Source organism: Echiichthys vipera, assembly GCF_963691815.1.
Source record: "Echiichthys vipera genome assembly, contig: SCAFFOLD_46, whole genome shotgun sequence".
NCBI lineage: Eukaryota > Metazoa > Chordata > Actinopteri > Perciformes > Trachinidae > Echiichthys > Echiichthys vipera.
The window spans coordinates 130,094-153,389 of NW_028154818.1; the positions used below are offsets into that span (position 1 = coordinate 130,094).

Here is a 23,296-nt window from a genome sequence, read left to right on the forward strand (position 1 = left end):
TTTCATATTCATCTCTTTATTCAGGGAAAACCTGCAACGCTGAGTCTGATTGGTCCGTCTCAGTCTGATGGTTGAGTCTGATTGGTCCGTCTCAGTCTGATGGTTGAGTCTGATTGGTCCGTCTCAGTCTGATGGCTGAGTCTGATTGGTCCGTCTCAGTCTGATGGTTGAGTCTGATTGGTCCGTCTCAGTCTGATGGTTGAGTCTGATTGGTCCGTCTCAGTCTGATGGTTGAGTCTGATTGGTCCGTCTCAGTCTGATGGTTGAGTCTGATTGGTCCGTCTCAGTCTGATGGTTGAGTCTGATTGGTCCGTCTCAGTCTGATGGTTGAGTCTGATTGGTCCGTCTCAGTCTGATGATTGAGTCTGATTGGTCCGTCACAGTCTGATGGTTGAGTCTGATTGGTCCGTCTCAGTCTGATGGTTGAGTCTGATTGGTCCGTCTCAGTCTGATGGTTGAGTCTGATTGGTCCGTCTCAGTCTGATGGTTGAGTCTGATTGGTCCGTCTCAGTCTGATGGTTGAGTCTGATTGGTCCGTCTCAGTCTGATGGTTGAGTCTGATTGGTCCGTCTCAGTCTGATGTTGAGTCTGATTGGTCCGTCTCAGTCTGATGGTTGAGTCTGATTGGTCCGTCTCAGTCTGATGATTGAGTCTGATTGGTCCGTCACAGTCTGATGGTTGAGTCTGATTGGTCCGTCTCAGTCTGATGATTGAGTCTGATTGGTCCGTCTCAGTCTGATGGTTGAGTCTGATTGGTCCGTCTCAGTCTGATGGCTGAGTCTGATTGGTCCGTCTCAGTCTGATGGTTGAGTCTGATTGGTCCGTCTCAGTCTGATGGTTGAGTCTGATTGGTCCGTCTCAGTCTGATGGTTGAGTCTGATTGGTCCGTCTCAGTCTGATGGCTTATTCCTGCTGATCTGAGAGGCAACAGTGGAGCGGGACGCTGCAGAGGAACAGGGGAGCGGGACGCTGCAGAGGGACAGTGGAGCGGGACGCTGCAGAGGCACAGTGGAGCGGGACGCTGCAGAGGCACAGGGGAGCAGGACGCTGCAGAGGCACAGTGGAGCGGGACGCTGCACGCTGACTCCAGCTGTGCTGCGTGGTCACGTGCTCCTGTGTTGGAGGGAGGCTTTTAATGGAGGCACTTCCTGTAGAGATAAACAGTCCCGCTGATGTAGCGCTGCTCATCTTTGACGCTCTCTCTGGGCACATGGGGGTTTTCCATGTACCGGTCCGTGTGTTTGAGTCCCACTGGACTCCACAGTCCCTCGGCCTCCATCAGCTGCAGCTCTCTCTCCAGATCCTTCTTGTACTCAGCTGATGGAGTTCTTGTGTGGTCGCCTCTGGACATGCACACCAGCCCTCCTGCACACAGCACACGCTCCATTTAGAGGAGAGACCACGCAGGGGACGGACACGGGGGGGGGGGGGGGCATGCAGGGGGGGGGGAGGGGCACGCAGGGGACGGACACGGGGGGGGGGGGGGGGGGCACGCAGGGGACGGACACGGGGGGGGGGGGGCATGCAGGGGGGGGGGGCACGCAGGGGTGGGGGGTCATGCAGGGGGGGGGGGGGGGCACGCAGGGGACGGACACGGGGGGGGGGGGGGCACGCAGGGGGGGGGGGGGCACGCAGGGGTGGGGGGTCATGCAGGGGGGGGGGGCACGCAGGGGACGGACACGGGGGGGGGGCACGCAGGGGACGGACACGGGGGGGGGGGCATGCAGGGGGGGGGGCACGCAGGGGGGGGGGAGACGCAGGGGACGCACACGGGGGGGGGGCATGCAGGGGGGGGGCACGCAGGGGGGGGGGGACGCAGGGGACGCACACGGGGGGGCACGCAGGGGACGGACACGGGGGGGGGGGCATGCAGGGGGGGGGGCACGCAGGGGGGGCACGCAGGGGACGGACACGGGGGGGGCATGCAGGGGACGGACACGGGGGGGGCATGCGGGGGGGGGGGCACGCAGGGGACGGACACGCAGGGGACGGACACGGAGGGGGGGCATGCAGGGGGGGGGGGCACGCAGGGGGGGGGGCACAGGGAGACACAGGAGACATAAAACAGCTGCATTGCTTCAGAATGACGCGGTTGTTACCTGGTTTGGCGGCGTGGCACAGCTCCCTGACCACGCGGACCGGGACAAAGCCAGCGTCCAAACCACCGCAGATGATCACGACATCAAAGGCGTCTGAAAGCAGGAGAAGAGGAGTGTGTGTGTGTGTGTGTGTGTGTGTGTCTCTCTGTGTGTGTGTGTCTGTGTGTGTGTGTCTCTCTGTGTGTGTGTGTCTGTGTGTGTGTGTGTGTGTGTGTGTGTGTGTGTGTGTGTGTGTGTGTGTGTGTGTCTCTCTCTGTGTGTGTGTGTCTGTGTGTGTGTGTGTGTGTCTCTCTGTGTGTGTGTGTCTGTGTGTGTGTGTGTGAGCGTGAGTGTGAGTGTGTGTGTGTGTGTGTTTTTGTGTGTGTGTGTGTGTGTGTGTGTGTGTGTGTGTGTCTGTGTGTGTGTGTGTGTGTGTGTGTGTGTGTGTGTGTGTGTGTGTGTGTGTGTGTGTGTGTGTACCACTCTGTGCAGGCAGCTCCTCTGCTCCCAGTAAGGCCAGCTGCAGGTCCTGGTAGAGGCCGGTCTGGGCCGCTTGGTCCAGCATGCCCTGACTCCCATCCACCCCCACAAAGTGTCTGAAGCCCAGCTCAGCCATCTGCACACACACACACACACACACACACACACACACACACACACACACACACACACACACACACACACAGAGACACACACAGAGAGACACACACACACACACACACAGAGACACACACAGAGAGACACACACACACACACACACACACACACACACACACACACACACACACACACACACACACACACACACACACACACACACACTCCAGATCTGAGTGATGAAACGTTCAGAGTTCGTTTAAACGAGTCAAACTAAACTTCGTCTGTTTTAGTCCTGACTCTGACTCTGACCCTGACTCTGACCCTGACTCTGACCCTGACTCTGACTCTGACCCTGACCCTGACTCTGACTCTGACTCTGACTCTGACCCTGACCCTGACCCTGACCCTGACTCTGACCCTGACTCTGACCCTGACTCTGACCCTGACCCTGACTCTGACCCTGACCCTGACCCTGACCCTGACTCTGACTCTGACCCTGACCCTGACCCTGACTCTGACTCTGACCCTGACCCTGACCCTGACCCTGACCCTGACTCTGACTCTGACCCTGACCCTGACCCTGACTCTGACCCTGACCCTGACCCTGACCCTGACTCTGACCCTGACCCTGACCCTGACTCTGACTCTGACCCTGACCCTGACTCTGACTCTGACTCTGACCCTGACCCTGACTCTGACTCTGACCCTGACCCTGACCCTGACCCTGACTCTGACTCTGACCCTGACCCTGACCCTGACTCTGACTCTGACTCTGACCCTGACCCTGACCCTGACCCTGACTCTGACTCTGTCTCTGACCCTGACCCTGACCCTGACCCTGACTCTGACCCTGACTCTGACCCTGACCCTGACTCTGACCCTGACTCTGACTCTGACTCTGACTCTGACCCTGACCCTGACCCTGACCCTGACTCTGACCCTGACCCTGACTCTGACTCTGACCCTGACTCTGACTCTGACTCTGACTCTGACTCTGACTCTGACCCTGACCCTGACCCTGACTCTGTCTCTGACTCTGACTCTGACTCTGACCCTGACTCTGACTCTGACTCTGACTCTGACCCTGACCCTGACTCTGTCTCTGACTCTGACTCTGACCCTGACTCTGACTCTGACTCTGACTCTGACTCTGTCTCTGACTCTGACTCTGACCCTGACTCTGACTCTGACTCTGACTCTGACTCTGACCCTGACCCTGACTCTGTCTCTGACTCTGACTCTGACTCTGACTCTGACTCTGACTCTGACTCTGACTCTGAGTGGACTCACCCGCTGAGCGATCAGTCCAGAGCCACAGGCCACGTCCAGGACCTGAACCGCCTCAGGGACCCCGCTGAACACCTGAACCAGGAACTCCACAGCGACGTGTGCTGCTCTCAGGTTCATCAGCTTCATGTCCTGTTGGTGTCACCAAATCACTTAACGGTCTCCTTTAGAGGTCTAAACTTAACCGTCTCCTTTAGTGTCTAAACTTAACCGTCTCCTTTAGTGTCTAAACTTAACCGTCTCCTTTAGAGACTAAACTTAACAGTCTCCTTTAGTGTCTAAACTTAACCGTCTCCTTTAGAGACTAAACTTAACCGTCTCCTTTAGAGACTAAACTTAACCGTCTCCTTTAGTGTCTAAACTTAACCGTCTCCTTTAGAGTCTAAACTTAACCGTCTCCTTTAGAGTCTAAACTTAACCGTCTCTTTTAGAGACTAAACTTAACCGTCTCCTTTAGAGTCTAAACTTAACCGTCTCCTTTAGAGACTAAACTTAACCGTCTCCTTTAGAGACTAAACTTAACCGTCTCCTTTAGAGACTAAACTTAACCGTCTCCTTTAGAGACTAAACTTAACCGTCACCTTTAGACTAAACTTAACCGTCTCCTTTAGTGACTAAACTTAACCGTCTCCTTTAGAGACTAAACTTAACCGTCTCCTTTAGAGACTAAACTTAACCGTCTCCTTTAGTGACTAAACTTAACCGTCTCCTTTAGTGACTAAACTTAACCGTCTCCTTTAGTGTCTAAACTTAACCGTCTCCTTTAGAGACTAAACTTAACCGTCTCCTTTAGAGACTAAACTTAACCGTCTCCTTTAGTGTCTAAACTTAACCGTCTCCTTTAGAGACTAAACTTAACCGTCTCCTTTAGTGACTAAACTTAACCGTCTCCTTTAGTGTCTAAACTTAACCGTCTCCTTTAGTGACTAAACTTAACCGTCTCCTTTAGAGACTAAACTTAACCGTCTCCTTTAGTGTCTAAACTTAACCGTCTCCTTTAGAGTCTAAACTTAACCGTCTCCTTTAGTGTCTAAACTTAACCGTCTCCTTTAGAGACTAAACTTAACCGTCTCCTTTAGTGACTAAACTTAACCGTCTCCTTTAGAGACTAAACTTAACCGTCTCCTTTAGTGACTAAACTTAACCGTCTCCTTTAGTGACTAAACTTAACCGTCTCCTTTAGAGACTAAACTTAACCGTCTCCTTTAGAGACTAAACTTAACCGTCTCCTTTAGAGACTAAACTTAACAGTCTCCTTTAGTGACTAAACTTAACCGTCTCCTTTAGTGTCTAAACTTAACCGTCTCCTTTAGAGACTAAACTTAACCGTCTCCTTTAGTGACTAAACTTAACCGTCTCCTTTAGTGTCTAAACTTAACCGTCTCCTTTAGAGACTAAACTTAACCGTCTCCTTTAGTGACTAAACTTAACCGTCTCCTTTAGTGTCTAAACTTAACCGTCTCCTTTAGAGACTAAACTTAACCGTCTCCTTTAGTGACTAAACTTAACCGTCTCCTTTAGAGACTAAACTTAACCGTCTCCTTTAGAGACTAAACTTAACCGTCTCCTTTAGAGACTAAACTTAACCGTCTCCTTTAGTGACTAAACTTAACCGTCTCCTTTAGTGTCTAAACTTAACCGTCTCCTTTAGAGACTAAACTTAACCGTCTCCTTTAGAGACTAAACTTAACCGTCTCCTTTAGTGACTAAACTTAACCGTCTCCTTTAGTGTCTAAACTTAACCGTCTCCTTTAGAGACTAAACTTAACCGTCTCCTTTAGTGACTAAACTTAACCGTCTCCTTTAGAGACTAAACTTAACCGTCTCCTTTAGAGACTAAACTTAACCGTCTCCTTTAGAGACTAAACTTAACCGTCTCCTTTAGTGACTAAACTTAACCGTCTCCTTTAGTGTCTAAACTTAACCGTCTCCTTTAGAGACTAAACTTAACCGTCTCCTTTAGTGTCTAAACTTAACCGTCTCCTTTAGTGACTAAACTTAACCGTCTCCTTTAGTGACTAAACTTAACCGTCTCCTTTAGTGACTAAACTTAACCGTCTCCTTTAGTGACTAAACTTAACCGTCTCCTTTAGTGACTAAACTTAACCGTCTCCTTTAGTGTCTAAACTTAACCGTCTCCTTTAGAGACTAAACTTAACCGTCTCCTTTAGTGTCTAAACTTAACCGTCTCCTTTAGTGTCTAAACTTAACCGTCTCCTTTAGAGACTAAACTTAACCGTCTCCTTTAGTGACTAAACTTAACCGTCTCCTTTAGTGACTAAACTTAACCGTCTCCTTTAGTGACTAAACTTAACCGTCTCCTTTAGTGACTAAACTTAACCGTCTCCTTTAGTGACTAAACTTAACCGTCTCCTTTAGTGACTAAACTTAACCGTCTCCTTTAGTGACTAAACTTAACCGTCTCCTTAAGTGACTAAACTTAACCGTCTCCTTTAGTGACTAAACTTAACCGTCTCCTTTAGAGACTAAACTTAACCGTCTCCTTTAGTGTCTAAACTTAACCGTCTCCTTTAGTGACTAAACTTAACCGTCTCCTTTAGTGACTAAACTTAACCGTCTCCTTTAGTGACTAAACTTAACCGTCTCCTTTAGTGACTAAACTTAACCGTCTCCTTTAGTGACTAAACTTAACCGTCTCCTTTAGTGACTAAACTTAACCGTCTCCTTTAGTGACTAAACTTAACCGTCTCCTTTAGTGACTAAACTTAACCGTCTCCTTTAGTGACTAAACTTAACCGTCTCCTTTAGAGACTAAACTTAACCGTCTCCTTTAGTGACTAAACTTAACCGTCTCCTTTAGAGACTAAACTTAACCGTCTCCTTTAGAGACTAAACTTAACCGTCTCCTTTAGAGACTAAACTTAACCGTCTCCTTTAGTGACTAAACTTAACCGTCTCCTTTAGTGACTAAACTTAACCGTCTCCTTTAGTGGTCTAAACTTAACCGTCTCCTTTAGTGACTAAACTTAACCGTCTCCTTTAGTCGTCTAAACTTAACCGTCTCCTTTAGTGACTAAACTTAACCGTCTCCTTTAGTGACTAAACTTAACCGTCTCCTTTAGTGACTAAACTTAACCGTCTCCTTTAGTGACTAAACTTAACCGTCTCCTTTAGTGACTAAACTTAACCGTCTCCTTTAGAGACTAAACTTAACCGTCTCCTTTAGTGTCTAAACTTAACCGTCTCCTTTAGTGTCTTAACTTAACCGTCTCCTTTAGTGACTAAACTTAACCGTCTCCTTTAGTGACTAAACTTAACCGTCTCCTTTAGAGACTAAACTTAACCGTCTCCTTTAGTGACTAAACTTAACCGTCTCCTTTAGTGTCTAAACTTAACCGTCTCCTTTAGAGACTAAACTTAACCGTCTCCTTTAGAGACTAAACTTAACCGTCTCCTTTAGTGTCTAAACTTAACCGTCTCCTTTAGAGACTAAACTTAACCGTCTCCTTTAGTGTCTAAACTTAACCGTCTCCTTTAGAGACTAAACTTAACCGTCTCCTTTAGTGACTAAACTTAACCGTCTCCTTTAGTGTCTAAACTTAACCGTCTCCTTTAGAGACTAAACTTAACCGTCTCCTTTAGTGACTAAACTTAACCGTCTCCTTTAGTGACTAAACTTAACCGTCTCCTTTAGAGACTAAACTTAACCGTCTCCTTTAGAGACTAAACTTAACCGTCTCCTTTAGTGACTAAACTTAACCGTCTCCTTTAGTGACTAAACTTAACCGTCTCCTTTAGAGACTAAACTTAACCGTCTCCTTTAGAGACTAAACTTAACCGTCTCCTTTAGTGACTAAACTTAACCGTCTCCTTTAGAGACTAAACTTAACCGTCTCCTTTAGAGACTAAACTTAACCGTCTCCTTTAGAGACTAAACTTAACCGTCTCCTTTAGAGACTAAACTTAACCGTCTCCTTTAGTGACTAAACTTAACCGTCTCCTTTAGAGACTAAACTTAACCGTCTCCTTTAGAGACTAAACTTAACCGTCTCCTTTAGTGACTAAACTTAACCGTCTCCTTTAGTGACTAAACTTAACCGTCTCCTTTAGAGACTAAACTTAACCGTCTCCTTTAGTGACTAAACTTAACCGTCTCCTTTAGTGACTAAACTTAACGGTCACCTTTAGAGACTAAACTTAACCGTCTCCTTTAGAGACTAAACTTAACCGTCTCCTTTAGTGACTAAACTTAACCGTCTCCTTTAGAGACTAAACTTAACCGTCTCCTTTAGTGTCTAAACTTAACCGTCTCCTTTAGTGTCTTAACTTAACCGTCTCCTTTAGTGACTAAACTTAACCGTCTCCTTTAGTGACTAAACTTAACCGTCTCCTTTAGAGACTAAACTTAACCGTCTCCTTTAGTGACTAAACTTAACCGTCTCCTTTAGTGTCTAAACTTAACCGTCTCCTTTAGTGACTAAACTTAACCGTCTCCTTTAGTGACTAAACTTAACCGTCTCCTTTAGTGACTAAACTTAACCGTCTCCTTTAGAGACTAAACTTAACCGTCTCCTTTAGTGTCTTAACTTAACCGTCTCCTTTAGTGACTAAACTTAACCGTCTCCTTTAGTGTCTTAACTTAACCGTCTCCTTTAGTGTCTAAACTTAACCGTCTCCTTTAGTGACAAAACTTAACCGTCTCCTTTAGTGACTAAACTTAACCGTCTCCTTTAGTGACTAAACTTAACCGTCTCCTTTAGAGACTAAACCTAACCGTCTCCTTTAGTGACTAAACTTAACCGTCTCCTTTAGAGACTAAACTTAACCGTCTCCTTTAGAGACTAAACTTAACCGTCTCCTTTAGTGTCTAAACTTAACCGTCTCCTTTAGAGACTAAACTTAACCGTCTCCTTTAGTGTCTAAACTTAACCGTCTCCTTTAGAGACTAAACTTAACCGTCTCCTTTAGTGACTAAACTTAACCGTCTCCTTTAGTGTCTAAACTTAACCGTCTCCTTTAGAGACTAAACTTAACCGTCTCCTTTAGTGACTAAACTTAACCGTCTCCTTTAGTGACTAAACTTAACCGTCTCCTTTAGAGACTAAACTTAACCGTCTCCTTTAGAGACTAAACTTAACCGTCTCCTTTAGAGACTAAACTTAACCGTCTCCTTTAGTGACTAAACTTAACCGTCTCCTTTAGAGACTAAACTTAACCGTCTCCTTTAGTGACTAAACTTAACCGTCTCCTTTAGAGACTAAACTTAACCGTCTCCTTTAGTGACTAAACTTAACCGTCTCCTTTAGTGACTAAACTTAACCGTCTCCTTTAGTGACTAAACTTAACCGTCTCCTTTAGTGACTAAACTTAACCGTCTCCTTTAGAGACTAAACTTAACCGTCTCCTTTAGAGTCTAAACTTAACCGTCTCCTTTAGTCGTCTAAACTTAACCGTCTCCTTTAGAGACTAAACTTAACCGTCTCCTTTAGAGTCTAAACTTAACCGTCTCCTTTAGTGTCTAAACTTAACCGTCTCCTTTAGTGACTAAACTTAACCGTCTCCTTTAGTGTCTAAACTTAACGGTCTCCTTTAGTGTCTAAACTTAACCGTCTCCTTTAGTGACTAAACTTAACCGTCTCCTTTAGAGACTAAACTTAACCGTCTCCTTTAGAGTCTAAACTTAACCGTCTCCTTTAGTGTCTAAACTTAACCGTCTCCTTTAGTGACTAAACTTAACCGTCTCCTTTAGTGTCTAAACTTAACGGTCTCCTTTAGTGTCTAAACTTAACCGTCTCCTTTAGAGACTAAACTTAACCGTCTCCTTTAGTGACTAAACTTAACCGTCTCCTTTAGAGACTAAACTTAACCGTCTCCTTTAGTGACTAAACTTAACCGTCTCCTTTAGAGACTAAACTTAACCGTCTCCTTTAGAGACTAAACTTAACCGTCTCCTTTAGAGACTAAACTTAACCGTCTCCTTTAGAGTCTAAACTTAACCGTCTCCTTTAGTGTCTAAACTTAACCGTCTCCTTTAGTGACTAAACTTAACCGTCTCCTTTAGTGTCTAAACTTAACGGTCTCCTTTAGTGTCTAAACTTAACCGTCTCCTTTAGTGACTAAACTTAACCGTCTCCTTTAGAGACTAAACTTAACCGTCTCCTTTAGAGACTAAACTTAACCGTCTCCTTTAGAGACTAAACTTAACCGTCTCCTTTAGAGACAAAACTTAACCGTCTCCTTTAGTGACTAAACTTAACCGTCTCCTTTAGAGACTAAACTTAACCGTCTCCTTTAGTGACTAAACTTAACCGTCTCCTTTAGTGACTAAACTTAACCGTCTCCTTTAGAGACTAAACTTAACCGTCTCCTTTAGTGGTCTAAACTTAACCGTCTCCTTTAGAGACTAAACTTAACCGTCTCCTTTAGTGACTAAACTTAACCGTCTCCTTTAGAGACTAAACTTAACCGTCTCCTTTAGAGACTAAACTTAACCGTCTCCTTTAGAGACTAAACTTAACCGTCTCCTTTAGAGACTAAACTTAACCGTCTCCTTTAGAGACTAAACTTAACCGTCTCCTTTAGTGGTCTAAACTTAACCGTCTCCTTTAGAGACTAAACTTAACCGTCTCCTTTAGTGACTAAACTTAACCGTCTCCTTTAGTGACTAAACTTAACCGTCTCCTTTAGTGGTCTAAACTTAACCGTCTCCTTTAGAGACTAAACTTAACCGTCTCCTTTAGAGACTAAACTTAACCGTCTCCTTTAGAGACTAAACTTAACCGTCTCCTTTAGAGACTAAACTTAACCGTCTCCTTTAGTGGTCTAAACTTAACCGTCTCCTTTAGAGACTAAACTTAACCGTCTCCTTTAGTGACTAAACTTAACCGTCTCCTTTAGTGACTAAACTTAACCGTCACCTTTAGAGACTAAACTTAACTGTCTCCTTTAGAGACTAAACTTAACCGTCTCCTTTAGTGACTAAACTTAACCGTCTCCTTTAGTGACTAAACTTAACCGTCTCCTTTAGTGGTCTAAACTTAACCGTCTCCTTTAGAGACTAAACTTAACCGTCTCCTTTAGTGGTCTTAACTTAACCGTCTCCTTAAGAGACTAAACTTAACCGTCTCCTTTAGAGACTAAACTTAACTGTCTCCTTTAGAGACTAAACTTAACCGTCTCCTTTAGTGACTAAACTTAACCGTCTCCTTTAGTGACTAAACTTAACCGTCTCCTTTAGAGACTAAACTTAACCGTCTCCTTTAGTGACTAAACTTAAGCGTCTCCTTTAGAGACTAAACTTAACCGTCTCCTTTAGAGACTAAACTTAACCGTCTCCTTTAGAGACTAAACTTAACCGTCTCCTTTAGTGGTCTAAACTTAACCGTCACCTTTAGAGTCTAAACTTAACCGTCTCCTTTAGAGACTAAACTTAACCGTCTCCTTTAGAGACTAAACTTAACCGTCTCCTTTAGAGACTAAACTTAACCGTCTCCTTTAGTGACTAAACTTAACCGTCTCCTTTAGAGACTAAACTTAACCGTCTCCTTTAGTGACTAAACTTAACCGTCTCCTTTAGTGACTAAACTTAACCGTCTCCTTTAGTGACTAAACTTAACCGTCTCCTTTAGAGACTAAACTTAACCGTCTCCTTTAGAGTCTAAACTTAACCGTCTCCTTTAGTCGTCTAAACTTAACCGTCTCCTTTAGAGACTAAACTTAACCGTCTCCTTTAGTGACTAAACTTAACCGTCTCCTTTAGTGTCTAAACTTAACCGTCTCCTTTAGTGACTAAACTTAACCGTCTCCTTTAGTGTCTTAACTTAACCGTCTCCTTTAGTGACTAAACTTAACCGTCTCCTTTAGTGTCTTAACTTAACCGTCTCCTTTAGTGTCTAAACTTAACCGTCTCCTTTAGTGACTAAACTTAACCGTCTCCTTTAGAGACTAAACTTAACCGTCTCCTTTAGTGACTAAACTTAACCGTCTCCTTTAGTGACTAAACTTAACCGTCTCCTTTAGAGACTAAACCTAAACGTCTCCTTTAGTGACTAAACTTAACCGTCTCCTTTAGAGACTAAACTTAACCGTCTCCTTTAGAGACTAAACTTAACCGTCTCCTTTAGTGTCTAAACTTAACCGTCTCCTTTAGTGTCTAAACTTAACCGTCTCCTTTAGAGACTAAACTTAACCGTCTCCTTTAGTGTCTAAACTTAACCGTCTCCTTTAGAGACTAAACTTAACCGTCTCCTTTAGTGACTAAACTTAACAGTCTCCTTTAGTGTCTAAACTTAACCGTCTCCTTTAGAGACTAAACTTAACCGTCTCCTTTAGTGACTAAACTTAACCGTCTCCTTTAGTGACTAAACTTAACCGTCTCCTTTAGAGACTAAACTTAACCGTCTCCTTTAGAGACTAAACTTAACCGTCTCCTTTAGAGACTAAACTTAACCGTCTCCTTTAGTGACTAAACTTAACCGTCTCCTTTAGAGACTAAACTTAACCGTCTCCTTTAGAGACTAAACTTAACCGTCTCCTTTAGTGACTAAACTTAACCGTCTCCTTTAGTGACTAAACTTAACCGTCTCCTTTAGTGACTAAACTTAACCGTCTCCTTTAGAGACTAAACTTAACCGTCTCCTTTAGAGTCTAAACTTAACCGTCTCCTTTAGTCGTCTAAACTTAACCGTCTCCTTTAGAGACTAAACTTAACCGTCTCCTTTAGAGTCTAAACTTAACCGTCTCCTTTAGTGTCTAAACTTAACCGTCTCCTTTAGTGACTAAACTTAACCGTCTCCTTTAGAGTCTAAACTTAACCGTCTCCTTTAGTGTCTAAACTTAACCGTCTCCTTTAGTGACTAAACTTAACCGTCTCCTTTAGTGTCTAAACTTAACGGTCTCCTTTAGTGTCTAAACTTAACCGTCTCCTTTAGTGACTAAACTTAACCGTCTCCTTTAGAGACTAAACTTAACCGTCTCCTTTAGAGTCTAAACTTAACCGTCTCCTTTAGTGTCTAAACTTAACCGTCTCCTTTAGTGACTAAACTTAACCGTCTCCTTTAGTGTCTAAACTTAACGGTCTCCTTTAGTGTCTAAACTTAACCGTCTCCTTTAGAGACTAAACTTAACCGTCTCCTTTAGTGACTAAACTTAACCGTCTCCTTTAGAGACTAAACTTAACCGTCTCCTTTAGTGACTAAACTTAACCGTCTCCTTTAGAGACTAAACTTAACCGTCTCCTTTAGAGACTAAACTTAACCGTCTCCTTTAGAGTCTAAACTTAACCGTCTCCTTTAGTGTCTAAACTTAACCGTCTCCTTTAGTGACTAAACTTAACCGTCTCCTTTAGTGTCTAAACTTAACGGTCTCCTTTAGTGTCTAAACTTAACCGTCTCCTTTAGTGACTAAACTTAACCGTCTCCTTTAGAGACTAAACTTAACCGTCTCCTTTAGAGACTAAACTTAACCGTCTCCTTTAGAGACTAAACTTAACCGTCTCCTTTAGAGACAAAACTTAACCGTCTCCTTTAGTGACTAAACTTAACCGTCTCCTTTAGAGACTAAACTTAACCGTCTCCTTTAGTGACTAAACTTAACCGTCTCCTTTAGTGACTAAACTTAACCGTCTCCTTTAGAGACTAAACTTAACCGTCTCCTTTAGTGTCTAAACTTAACCGTCTCCTTTAGAGACTAAACTTAACCGTCTCCTTTAGTGACTAAACTTAACCGTCTCCTTTAGAGACTAAACTTAACCGTCTCCTTTAGAGACTAAACTTAACCGTCTCCTTTAGAGACTAAACTTAACCGTCTCCTTTAGAGACTAAACTTAACCGTCTCCTTTAGTGGTCTAAACTTAACCGTCTCCTTTAGAGACTAAACTTAACCGTCTCCTTTAGTGACTAAACTTAACCGTCTCCTTTAGTGACTAAACTTAACCGTCTCCTTTAGAGACTAAACTTAACCGTCTCCTTTAGAGACTAAACTTAACCGTCTCCTTTAGTGACTAAACTTAACCGTCACCTTTAGTGACTAAACTTAACCGTCTCCTTTAGAGACTAAACTTAACCGTCTCCTTTAGTGACTAAACTTAAGCGTCTCCTTTAGAGACTAAACTTAACCGTCTCCTTTAGAGACTAAACTTAACCGTCTCCTTTAGAGACTAAACTTAACCGTCTCCTTTAGTGGTCTAAACTTAACCGTCACCTTTAGAGTCTAAACTTAACCGTCTCCTTTAGAGACTAAACTTAACCGTCTCCTTTAGAGACTAAACTTAACCGTCTCCTTTAGAGACTAAACTTAACCGTCTCCTTTAGTGACTAAACTTAACCGTCTCCTTTAGAGACTAAACTTAACCGTCTCCTTTAGTGACTAAACTTAACCGTCTCCTTTAGTGACTAAACTTAACCGTCTCCTTTAGAGACTAAACTTAACCGTCTCCTTTAGAGTCTAAACTTAACCGTCTCCTTTAGTCGTCTAAACTTAACCGTCTCCTTTAGAGACTAAACTTAACCGTCTCCTTTAGAGTCTAAACTTAACCGTCTCCTTTAGTGTCTAAACTTAACCGTCTCCTTTAGTGACTAAACTTAACCGTCTCCTTTAGTGTCTAAACTTAACGGTCTCCTTTAGTGACTAAACTTAACCGTCTCCTTTAGAGACTAAACTTAACCGTCTCCTTTAGAGTCTAAACTTAACCGTCTCCTTTAGTGTCTAAACTTAACCGTCTCCTTTAGTGACTAAACTTAACGGTCTCCTTTAGTGTCTAAACTTAACGGTCTCCTTTAGTGTCTAAACTTAACCGTCTCCTTTAGAGACTAAACTTAACCGTCTCCTTTAGTGACTAAACTTAACCGTCTCCTTTAGAGACTAAACTTAACCGTCTCCTTTAGAGTCTAAACTTAACCGTCTCCTTTAGTGTCTAAACTTAACCGTCTCCTTTAGTGACTAAACTTAACCGTCTCCTTTAGTGTCTAAACTTAACGGTCTCCTTTAGTGTCTAAACTTAACCGTCTCCTTTAGTGACTAAACTTAACCGTCTCCTTTAGAGACTAAACTTAACCGTCTCCTTTAGAGACTAAACTTAACCGTCTCCTTTAGAGACTAAACTTAACCGTCTCCTTTAGAGACTAAACTTAACCGTCTCCTTTAGTGACTAAACTTAACCGTCTCCTTTAGAGACTAAACTTAACCGTCTCCTTTAGTGACTAAACTTAACCGTCTCCTTTAGTGACTAAACTTAACCGTCTCCTTTAGTGACTAAACTTAACCGTCTCCTTTAGAGACTAAACTTAACCGTCTCCTTTAGTGGTCTAAACTTAACCGTCTCCTTTAGAGACTAAACTTAACCGTCTCCTTTAGTGACTAAACTTAACCGTCTCCTTTAGAGACTAAACTTAACCGTCTCCTTTAGAGACTAAACTTAACCGTCTCCTTTAGAGACTAAACTTAACCGTCTCCTTTAGTGGTCTAAACTTAACCGTCTCCTTTAGAGACTAAACTTAACCGTCTCCTTTAGTGACTAAACTTAACCGTCTCCTTTAGTGACTAAACTTAACCGTCTCCTTTAGAGACTAAACTTAACCGTCTCCTTTAGAGACTAAACTTAACCGTCTCCTTTAGTGACTAAACTTAACCGTCTCCTTTAGTGACTAAACTTAACCGTCTCCTTTAGAGACTAAACTTAACCGTCTCCTTTAGTGACTAAACTTAAGCGTCTCCTTTAGAGACTAAACTTAACCGTCTCCTTTAGAGACTAAACTTAACCGTCTCCTTTAGAGACTAAACTTAACCGTCTCCTTTAGAGACTAAACTTAACCGTCTCCTTTAGTGGTCTAAACTTAACCGTCACCTTTAGAGTCTAAACTTAACCGTCTCCTTTAGAGACTAAACTTAACCGTCTCCTTTAGAGTCTAAACTTAACCGTCTCCTTTAGTGACTAAACTTAACCGTCTCCTTTAGAGACTAAACTTAACCGTCTCCTTTAGAGTCTAAACTTAACCGTCTCCTTTAGAGACTAAACTTAACCGTCTCCTTTAGAGTCTAAACTTAACCGTCTCCTTTAGTGGTCTAAACTTAACCGTCACCTTTAGAGTCTAAACTTAACCGTCTCCTTTAGAGACTAAACTTAACCGTCTCCTTTAGAGACTAAACTTAACCGTCTCCTTTAGAGTCTAAACTTAACCGTCTCCTTTAGTGACTAAACTTAACCGTCTCCTTTAGAGACTAAACTTAACCGTCTCCTTTAGAGACTAAACTTAACCGTCTCCTTTAGTCGTCTAAACTTAACCGTCTCCTTTAGAGACTAAACTTAACCGTCTCCTTTAGAGACTAAACTTAACCGTCTCCTTTAGTGACTAAACTTAACCGTCTCCTTTAGAGACTAAACTTAACCGTCTCCTTTAGTGTCTAAACTTAACCGTCTCCTTTAGTGACTAAACTTAACCGTCACCTTTAGTGACTAAACTTAACCGTCTCCTTTAGAGACTAAACTTAACCGTCTCCTTTAGTGTCTAAACTTAACCGTCTCCTTTAGAGACTAAACTTAACCGTCTCCTTTAGAGACTAAACTTAACGGTCTCTTCAGTGGTCTAAACTTAACGGTCTCTTCAGTGGTCTAAACTTAACGGTCTCTTCAGTGGTCTAAACTTAACGGTCTCTTCAGTGGTCTAAACTTAACCGTCTCCTTTAGAGACTAAACTTAACCGTCTCCTTTAGTGACTAAACTTAACCGTCTCCTTTAGAGACTAAACTTAACCGTCTCCTTTAGTGTCTAAACTTAACAGTCTCCTTTAGAGACTAAACTTAACCGTCTCCTTTAGTGACTAAACTTAACCGTCTCCTTTAGAGACTAAACTTAACCGTCTCCTTTAGTGTCTAAACTTAACCGTCTCCTTTAGTGACTAAACTTAACCGTCTCCTTTAGTGTCTAAACTTAACCGTCTCCTTTAGAGACTAAACTTAACCGTCTCCTTTAGAGACTAAACTTAACCGTCTCCTTTAGTGACTAAACTTAACCGTCTCCTTTAGAGACTAAACTTAACCGTCTCCTTTAGAGTCTAAACTTAACGGTCTCCTTTAGTGTCTAAACTTAACCGTCTCCTTTAGTGACTAAACTTAACCGTCTCCTTTAGTGACTAAACTTAACCGTCTCCTTTAGTGACTAAACTTAACCGTCTCCTTTAGTGTCTAAACTTAACCGTCTCCTTTAGAGACTAAACTTAACCGTCTCCTTTAGAGACTAAACTTAACGGTCTCTTCAGTGGTCTAAACTTAACGGTCTCTTCAGTGGTCTAAACTTAACGGTCTCTTCAGTGGTCTAAACTTAACCGTCTCCTTTAGAGACTAAACTTAACCGTCTCCTTTAGTGACTAAACTTAACCGTCTCCTTTAGAGACTAAACTTAACCGTCTCCTTTAGTGTCTAAACTTAACAGTCTCCTTTAGAGACTAAACTTAACCGTCTCCTTTAGTGACTAAACTTAACCGTCTCCTTTAGAGACTAAACTTAACCGTCTCCTTTAGTGTCTAAACTTAACCGTCTCCTTTAGTGACTAAACTTAACCGTCTCCTTTAGTGTCTAAACTTAACCGTCTCCTTTAGAGACTAAACTTAACCGTCTCCTTTAGAGACTAAACTTAACCGTCTCCTTTAGTGACTAAACTTAACCGTCTCCTTTAGAGACTAAACTTAACCGTCTCCTTTAGAGTCTAAACTTAACGGTCTCCTTTAGTGTCTAAACTTAACCGTCTCCTTTAGTGACTAAACTTAACCGTCTCCTTTAGTGACTAAACTTAACCGTCTCCTTTAGTGACTAAACTTAACCGTCTCCTTTAGAGACTAAACTTAACCGTCTCCTTCAGTGACTAAACTTAACCGTCTCCTTTAGTGACTGAACTTAACCGTCTCCTTCAGTGTCTAAACTTAACCGTCTCCTTTAGTGACTAAACTTAACCGTCTCCTTTAGAGACTAAACTTAACCGTCTCCTTTAGTGACTAAACTTAACCGTCTCCTTTAGTGTCTAAACTTAACCGTCTCCTTTAGTGACTAAACTTAACCGTCTCCTTTAGTGTCTAAACTTAACCGTCTCCTTTAGTGTCTAAACTTAACCGTCTCCTTTAGAGACTAAACTTAACCGTCTCCTTTAGAGACTAAACTTAACCGTCTCCTTTAGAGACTAAACTTAACCGTCTCCTTTAGAGACTAAACTTAACCGTCTCCTTTAGAGACTAAACTTAACCGTCTCCTTTAGTGACTAAACTTAACCGTCTCCTTTAGAGACTAAACTTAACCGTCTCCTTTAGTGACTAAACTTAACCGTCTCCTTTAGTGACTAAACTTAACCGTCTCCTTTAGAGACTAAACTTAACCGTCTCCTTTAGAGACTAAACTTAACGGTCTCTTCAGTGGTCTAAACTTAACGGTCTCTTCAGTGGTCTAAACTTAACGGTCTCTTCAGTGGTCTAAACTTAACGGTCTCTCCAGTGGTCTAAACTTAACGGTCTCTTTAGTGTCTAAACTTAACGGTCTCTTCAGTGGTCTAAACTTAACGGTCTCTTCAGTGGTCTAAACTTAACGGTCTCTTCAGTGGTCTAAACTTAACGGTCTCTTCAGTGGTCCTAATGCTGCTCGGACCTGCTCGTAGGTCTCAGCCCAGCCGTCGTAGAACTGCATCAGCTGCTGTGGATCCAGGTCGCTGCTGGACTGAAGCAGCGTCTTCACCTCGGAGCCGGTTCTGCTGTCGGACATGATGAGGACCTGGAACCTGCACCAGGGGAACACCAGACCCGGAGTCAGGACCGGACCCGGACTCAGGACCAGACCCGGACTCAGGACCCGGACCCGGACTCAGGACCGGACCCGGACTCAGGACCCGACCCGGACTCAGGACCAGACCCGGACTCAGGACCCGACCCGGACTCAGGACCGGACCCGGACTCAGGACCGGACCCGGACTCAGGACCTGACCCTGACTCACGACCCGGACCCGGACTCAGGACCCGGACTCAGGACCCGGACTCAGGACCAGACCCGGACTCAGGACCGGACTCGGACTCAGGACCCGGACCCGGACTCAGGACCTGACCCTGACTCACGACCCGGACCCGGACTCAGGACCCGGACTCAGGACCAGACCCGGACTCAGGACCGGACCCTGACTCAGGACCGGACCCGGACTCAGGACCCGGACTCAGGACCCGGACCCGGACTCAGGACCGGACCCGGACTCAGGACCGGACCCGGACTCAGGACCCGGACTCAGGACCAGACCCGGACTCAGGACCGGACCCGGACTCAGGACCCGGACCCGGACTCAGGACCGGACCCTGACTCAGGACCGGACCCGGACTCAGGACCGGACCCGGACTCAGGACCAGACCCGGACTCAGGACCCGGACTCAGGGCCAGACCCGGACTCAGGACCCGGACTCAGGACCAGACCCGGACTCAGGACCCGCCCCCTGACCCGGGGCGGGGCCAGAGGGCGGGGCCAGGGGTCAGAGGGAGGGGTCAGGGGGACGGTGATAGGGCGGGGTCAGAGGTCAGGGGGACGTAGAGGTCAGATGGTAGGGGGGGGGGTTAGATGTCAGGGGGCGGGGTCAGATGGGCAGGGGCGGGGTCAGAGGTCAGGGGGCGGGGTCAGACTCAGTCGTCTCTGTGTTGATCTTCTTCTTCTTCTCTGTTCAGTTTCTCAATTGCACAACTTTAGATTCAGGACTCAACATGTTTACACACACACACACACACACACACACACACACACACACACACACACACACACAGACACACACACACACACACACACACACACACACACACACACACACACACACACACAGACACACACACACACACACACACACACACACACAGACACACACACACACACACACACACAGACACACACAGAGACACAGACACACACACACACACAAACACACACACACACACAGAGACACACACAGACACACACACACAGACACACACACACACACAAACACACACACACACACAGAGACACACACACACACACACACACACACAAACACAGACACACACAGAGACACACACACACAGACACACACAGACACACACACACAGAGACACACACAGACACACACACACACACACACACACACACACACACACACACACACACACACACACACACACACACACAGACACACGCACACACAGAGACACAAACACAGACACACACACACACACACACACACACACACACACACACACACACACACACACACACACACACACACACACACACACACACACAGACACACGCACACACAGAGACACACACACAGACACACACACACAGAGACACACACACACAGACACACACACACACAGACTCACCTGAGCAGCTCTGGGTCCAGGTGTTGCAGGTGAGTGGTGAAGCTCTGATGGTGGACGCAGCTTATACGCAGCGCTGCGTATAAGCTGCAGCCTGATTGGCAGGTACGAGCCTGTTCTTCCTGATCCACACACGGGTCACATGATTTTTCTGCGTCCTCTGAAGAACATCACAGAATAAAAGTCCCGGAGTTGATTCAACATTCACCTGCAAACACAATTTATATCATGGAGAGAGGAGTTAAAATCTCCTCTAGGAGCATAAACGTGTGTTAAAGTGTCCTCTAGGAGCATAAACGTGTGTTAGTGTCCTCTAGGAGCATAAACGTGTGTTAGTGTCCTCTAGGAGCATAAACGTGTGCTAAAGTGTCCTCTAGGAGCATAAACGTGTGTTAAAGTGTCCTCTAGGAGCATAAACCTGTGTTAAAGTGTCCTCTAGGAGCATAAACGTGTGTTAAAGTGTCCTCTAGGAGCATAAACGTGTGCTAAAGTGTCCTCTAGGAGCATAAACGTGTGCTAAAGTGTCCTCTAGGAGCATAAACGTGTGTTAAAGTGTCCTCTAGGAGCATAAACGTGTGTTAGTGTCCTCTAGGAGCATAAACGTGTGTTAAAGTGTCCTCTAGGAGCATAAACGTGTGCTAAAGTGTCCTCTAGGAGCATAAACGTGTGCTAAAGTGTCCTCTAGGAGCATAAACGTGTGTTAAAGTGTCCTCTAGGAGCATAAACGTGTGCTAAAGTGTCCTCTAGGAGCATAAACGTGTGTTAAAGTGTCCTCTAGGAGCATAAACGTGTGTTAAAGTGTCCTCTAGGAGCATAAACGTGTGTTAAAGTGTCCTCTAGGAGCATAAACGTGTGCTAAAGTGTCCTCTAGGAGCATAAACGTGTGTTAAAGTGTCCTCTAGGAGCATAAACGTGTGCTAAAGTGTCCTCTAGGAGCATAAACGTGTGCTAAAGTGTCCTCTAGGAGCATAAACGTGTGCTAAAGTGTCCTCTAGGAGCATAAAAGTGTGCTAAAGTGTCCTCTAGGAGCATAAACGTGTGCTAAAGTGTCCTCTAGGAGCATAAACGTGTGTCAAAGTGTCCTCTAGGAGCATAAACGTGTGCTAAAGTGTCCTCTAGGAGCATAAACGTGTGTTAAAGTGTCCTCTAGGAGCATAAACGTGTGTTAAAGTGTCCTCTAGGAGCATAAACGTGTGTTAAAGTGTCCTCTAGGAGCATAAACGTGTGTTAAAGTGTCCTCTAGGAGCATAAACGTGTGTTAAAGTGTCCTCTAGGAGCATAAACGTGTGCTAAAGTGTCCTCTAGGAGCATAAACGTGTGCTAAAGTGTCCTCTAGGAGCATAAACGTGTGTTAAAGTGTCCTCTAGGAGCATAAACGTGTGCTAAAGTGTCCTCTAGGAGCATAAACCTGTGTTAAAGTGTCCTCTAGGAGCATAAACGTGTGCTAAAGTGAACTCTAGGAGCATAAACGTGTGTTAAAGTGAACTCTAGGAGCATAAACGTGTGTGTACAGGTCTGAAAGGTGCGGTTGAAGGGTTGAGTCTAAAACCAGTTCTTTCACATTCTGCTGCACTGAGACGACCTCAGACCTGAGACCTGAGACGCAGAGCCCAGCAGAGACACGCTAACATGCTAACATTAGCATGCTAACTCCATCATCTGGACCTGGACTGAGGTCATTCGTGTGGTGGTGTTTCCATAGTAACAAGATGGTTTAGGAAGACGCCGTGTTAGCGTTAGCTCTGTTATGCTAATGAAACAGCCTTGGATCCCAGCTCCCTTTAGCTGCTCACCTGTGCTGTTAGCCTAGTTCCCTCTAGCTGCTAACCTGTGCTGTTAGCCTAGCTCCCTTTAGCTGCTAACCTGTGCTGTTAGCCTAGCTCCCTTTAGCTGCTCACCTGTGCTGTTAGCCTAGCTCCCTTTAGCTGCTCACCTGTGCTGTTAGCCTAGTTCCCTCTAGCTGCTAACCTGTGCTGTTAGCCTAGCGCCCTTTAGCTGCTAACCTGTGCTGTTAGCCTAGTTCCCCCTAGCTGCTAACCTGTGCTGTTAGCCTAGCTCCCTTTAGCTGCTCACCTGTGCTGTTAGCCTAGCTCCCTTTAGCTGCTCACCTGTGCTGTTAGCCTAGTTCCCTCTAGCTGCTAACCTGTGCTGTTAGCCTAGCTCCCTTTAGCTGCTCACCTGTGCTGTTAGCCCAGCTCCCTTTAGCTGCTAACCTGCTCTGTTAGCCTAGCTCCCTTTAGCTGCTCACCTGCTCTGTTAGCCTAGCTCCCTTTAGCTGCTAACCTGCTCTGTTAGCCTAGCTCCCTTTAGCTGCTAACGTGCTCTGTTAGCCTAGCTCCCTTTAGCTGCTAACCTGCTCTGTTAGCCTAGCTCCCTTTAGCTGCTAACCTGCTCTGTTAGCCTAGCTCCCTTTAGCGGCTAGCCTGCTCTGTTAGCCTAGCTCAGGGCGTCAGACTCCAGACCTGGATCACATGGCTCCTGTCCTCCTCATCAGAGCGAGGAGCAGCCGTGGGTTTGGTTTCCTCTGGTGTTCATTCAGAGACCTCCTCAGGGTCCGGGACCTCCTCAGGGTCCGGGACCTCCTCAGGGTCCGGGACCTCCTCAGGGTCCGGGACCCCCTCAGGGTCCGGGACCCCCTCAGGGTCCGGGACCTCCTCAGGGTCTGGGACCTCCTCAGGGTCCGGGACCCCCTCAGGGTCCGGGACCTCCTCAGGGTCCGGGTCCTCCTCAGGGTCCGGGACCTCGTCAGGGTCTGGGACCCCCTCAGGGTCCGGGACCTCCTCAGGGTCCGGGACCTCCTCAGGGTCCGGGACCTCCTCAGGGTCCGGGTCCTCCCCAGGGTCTGAAGAAGAAGAAGAAGAAGAAGAAGAAGTTCTCGGAAAAACAGAAATGAGGAAGTGAGAAAGTGACCAAAATGTTTCCGGAATGATTTCAACACGACTCCGTCAGCTCTCTCTCTTCTGTCAGGGGCGAGCGAACGACAGAGCGAGGGAGAGAACGACAGA

General features: G+C 45.3%; 1 protein-coding gene across 1 annotated transcript; it reads right to left on the minus strand.

The window, feature by feature from the left end:
- LOC310966350 (methyltransferase-like protein 27) lies at positions 1-21,922 on the minus strand (the record flags this gene model as incomplete). The annotated part of the gene is made up of 7 exons (XM_083940929.1): positions 1-1,365; positions 2,100-2,192; positions 2,559-2,694; positions 3,969-4,097; positions 18,552-18,681; positions 20,295-20,413; positions 21,881-21,922. 7 exons carry the CDS (start codon positions 21,920-21,922, stop codon positions 1,133-1,135), a joined length of 882 nt encoding a protein of 293 aa, XP_083797055.1. The 3' UTR covers positions 1-1,132.
- Between the last annotated feature and the right edge of the window lie 1,374 nt (positions 21,923-23,296).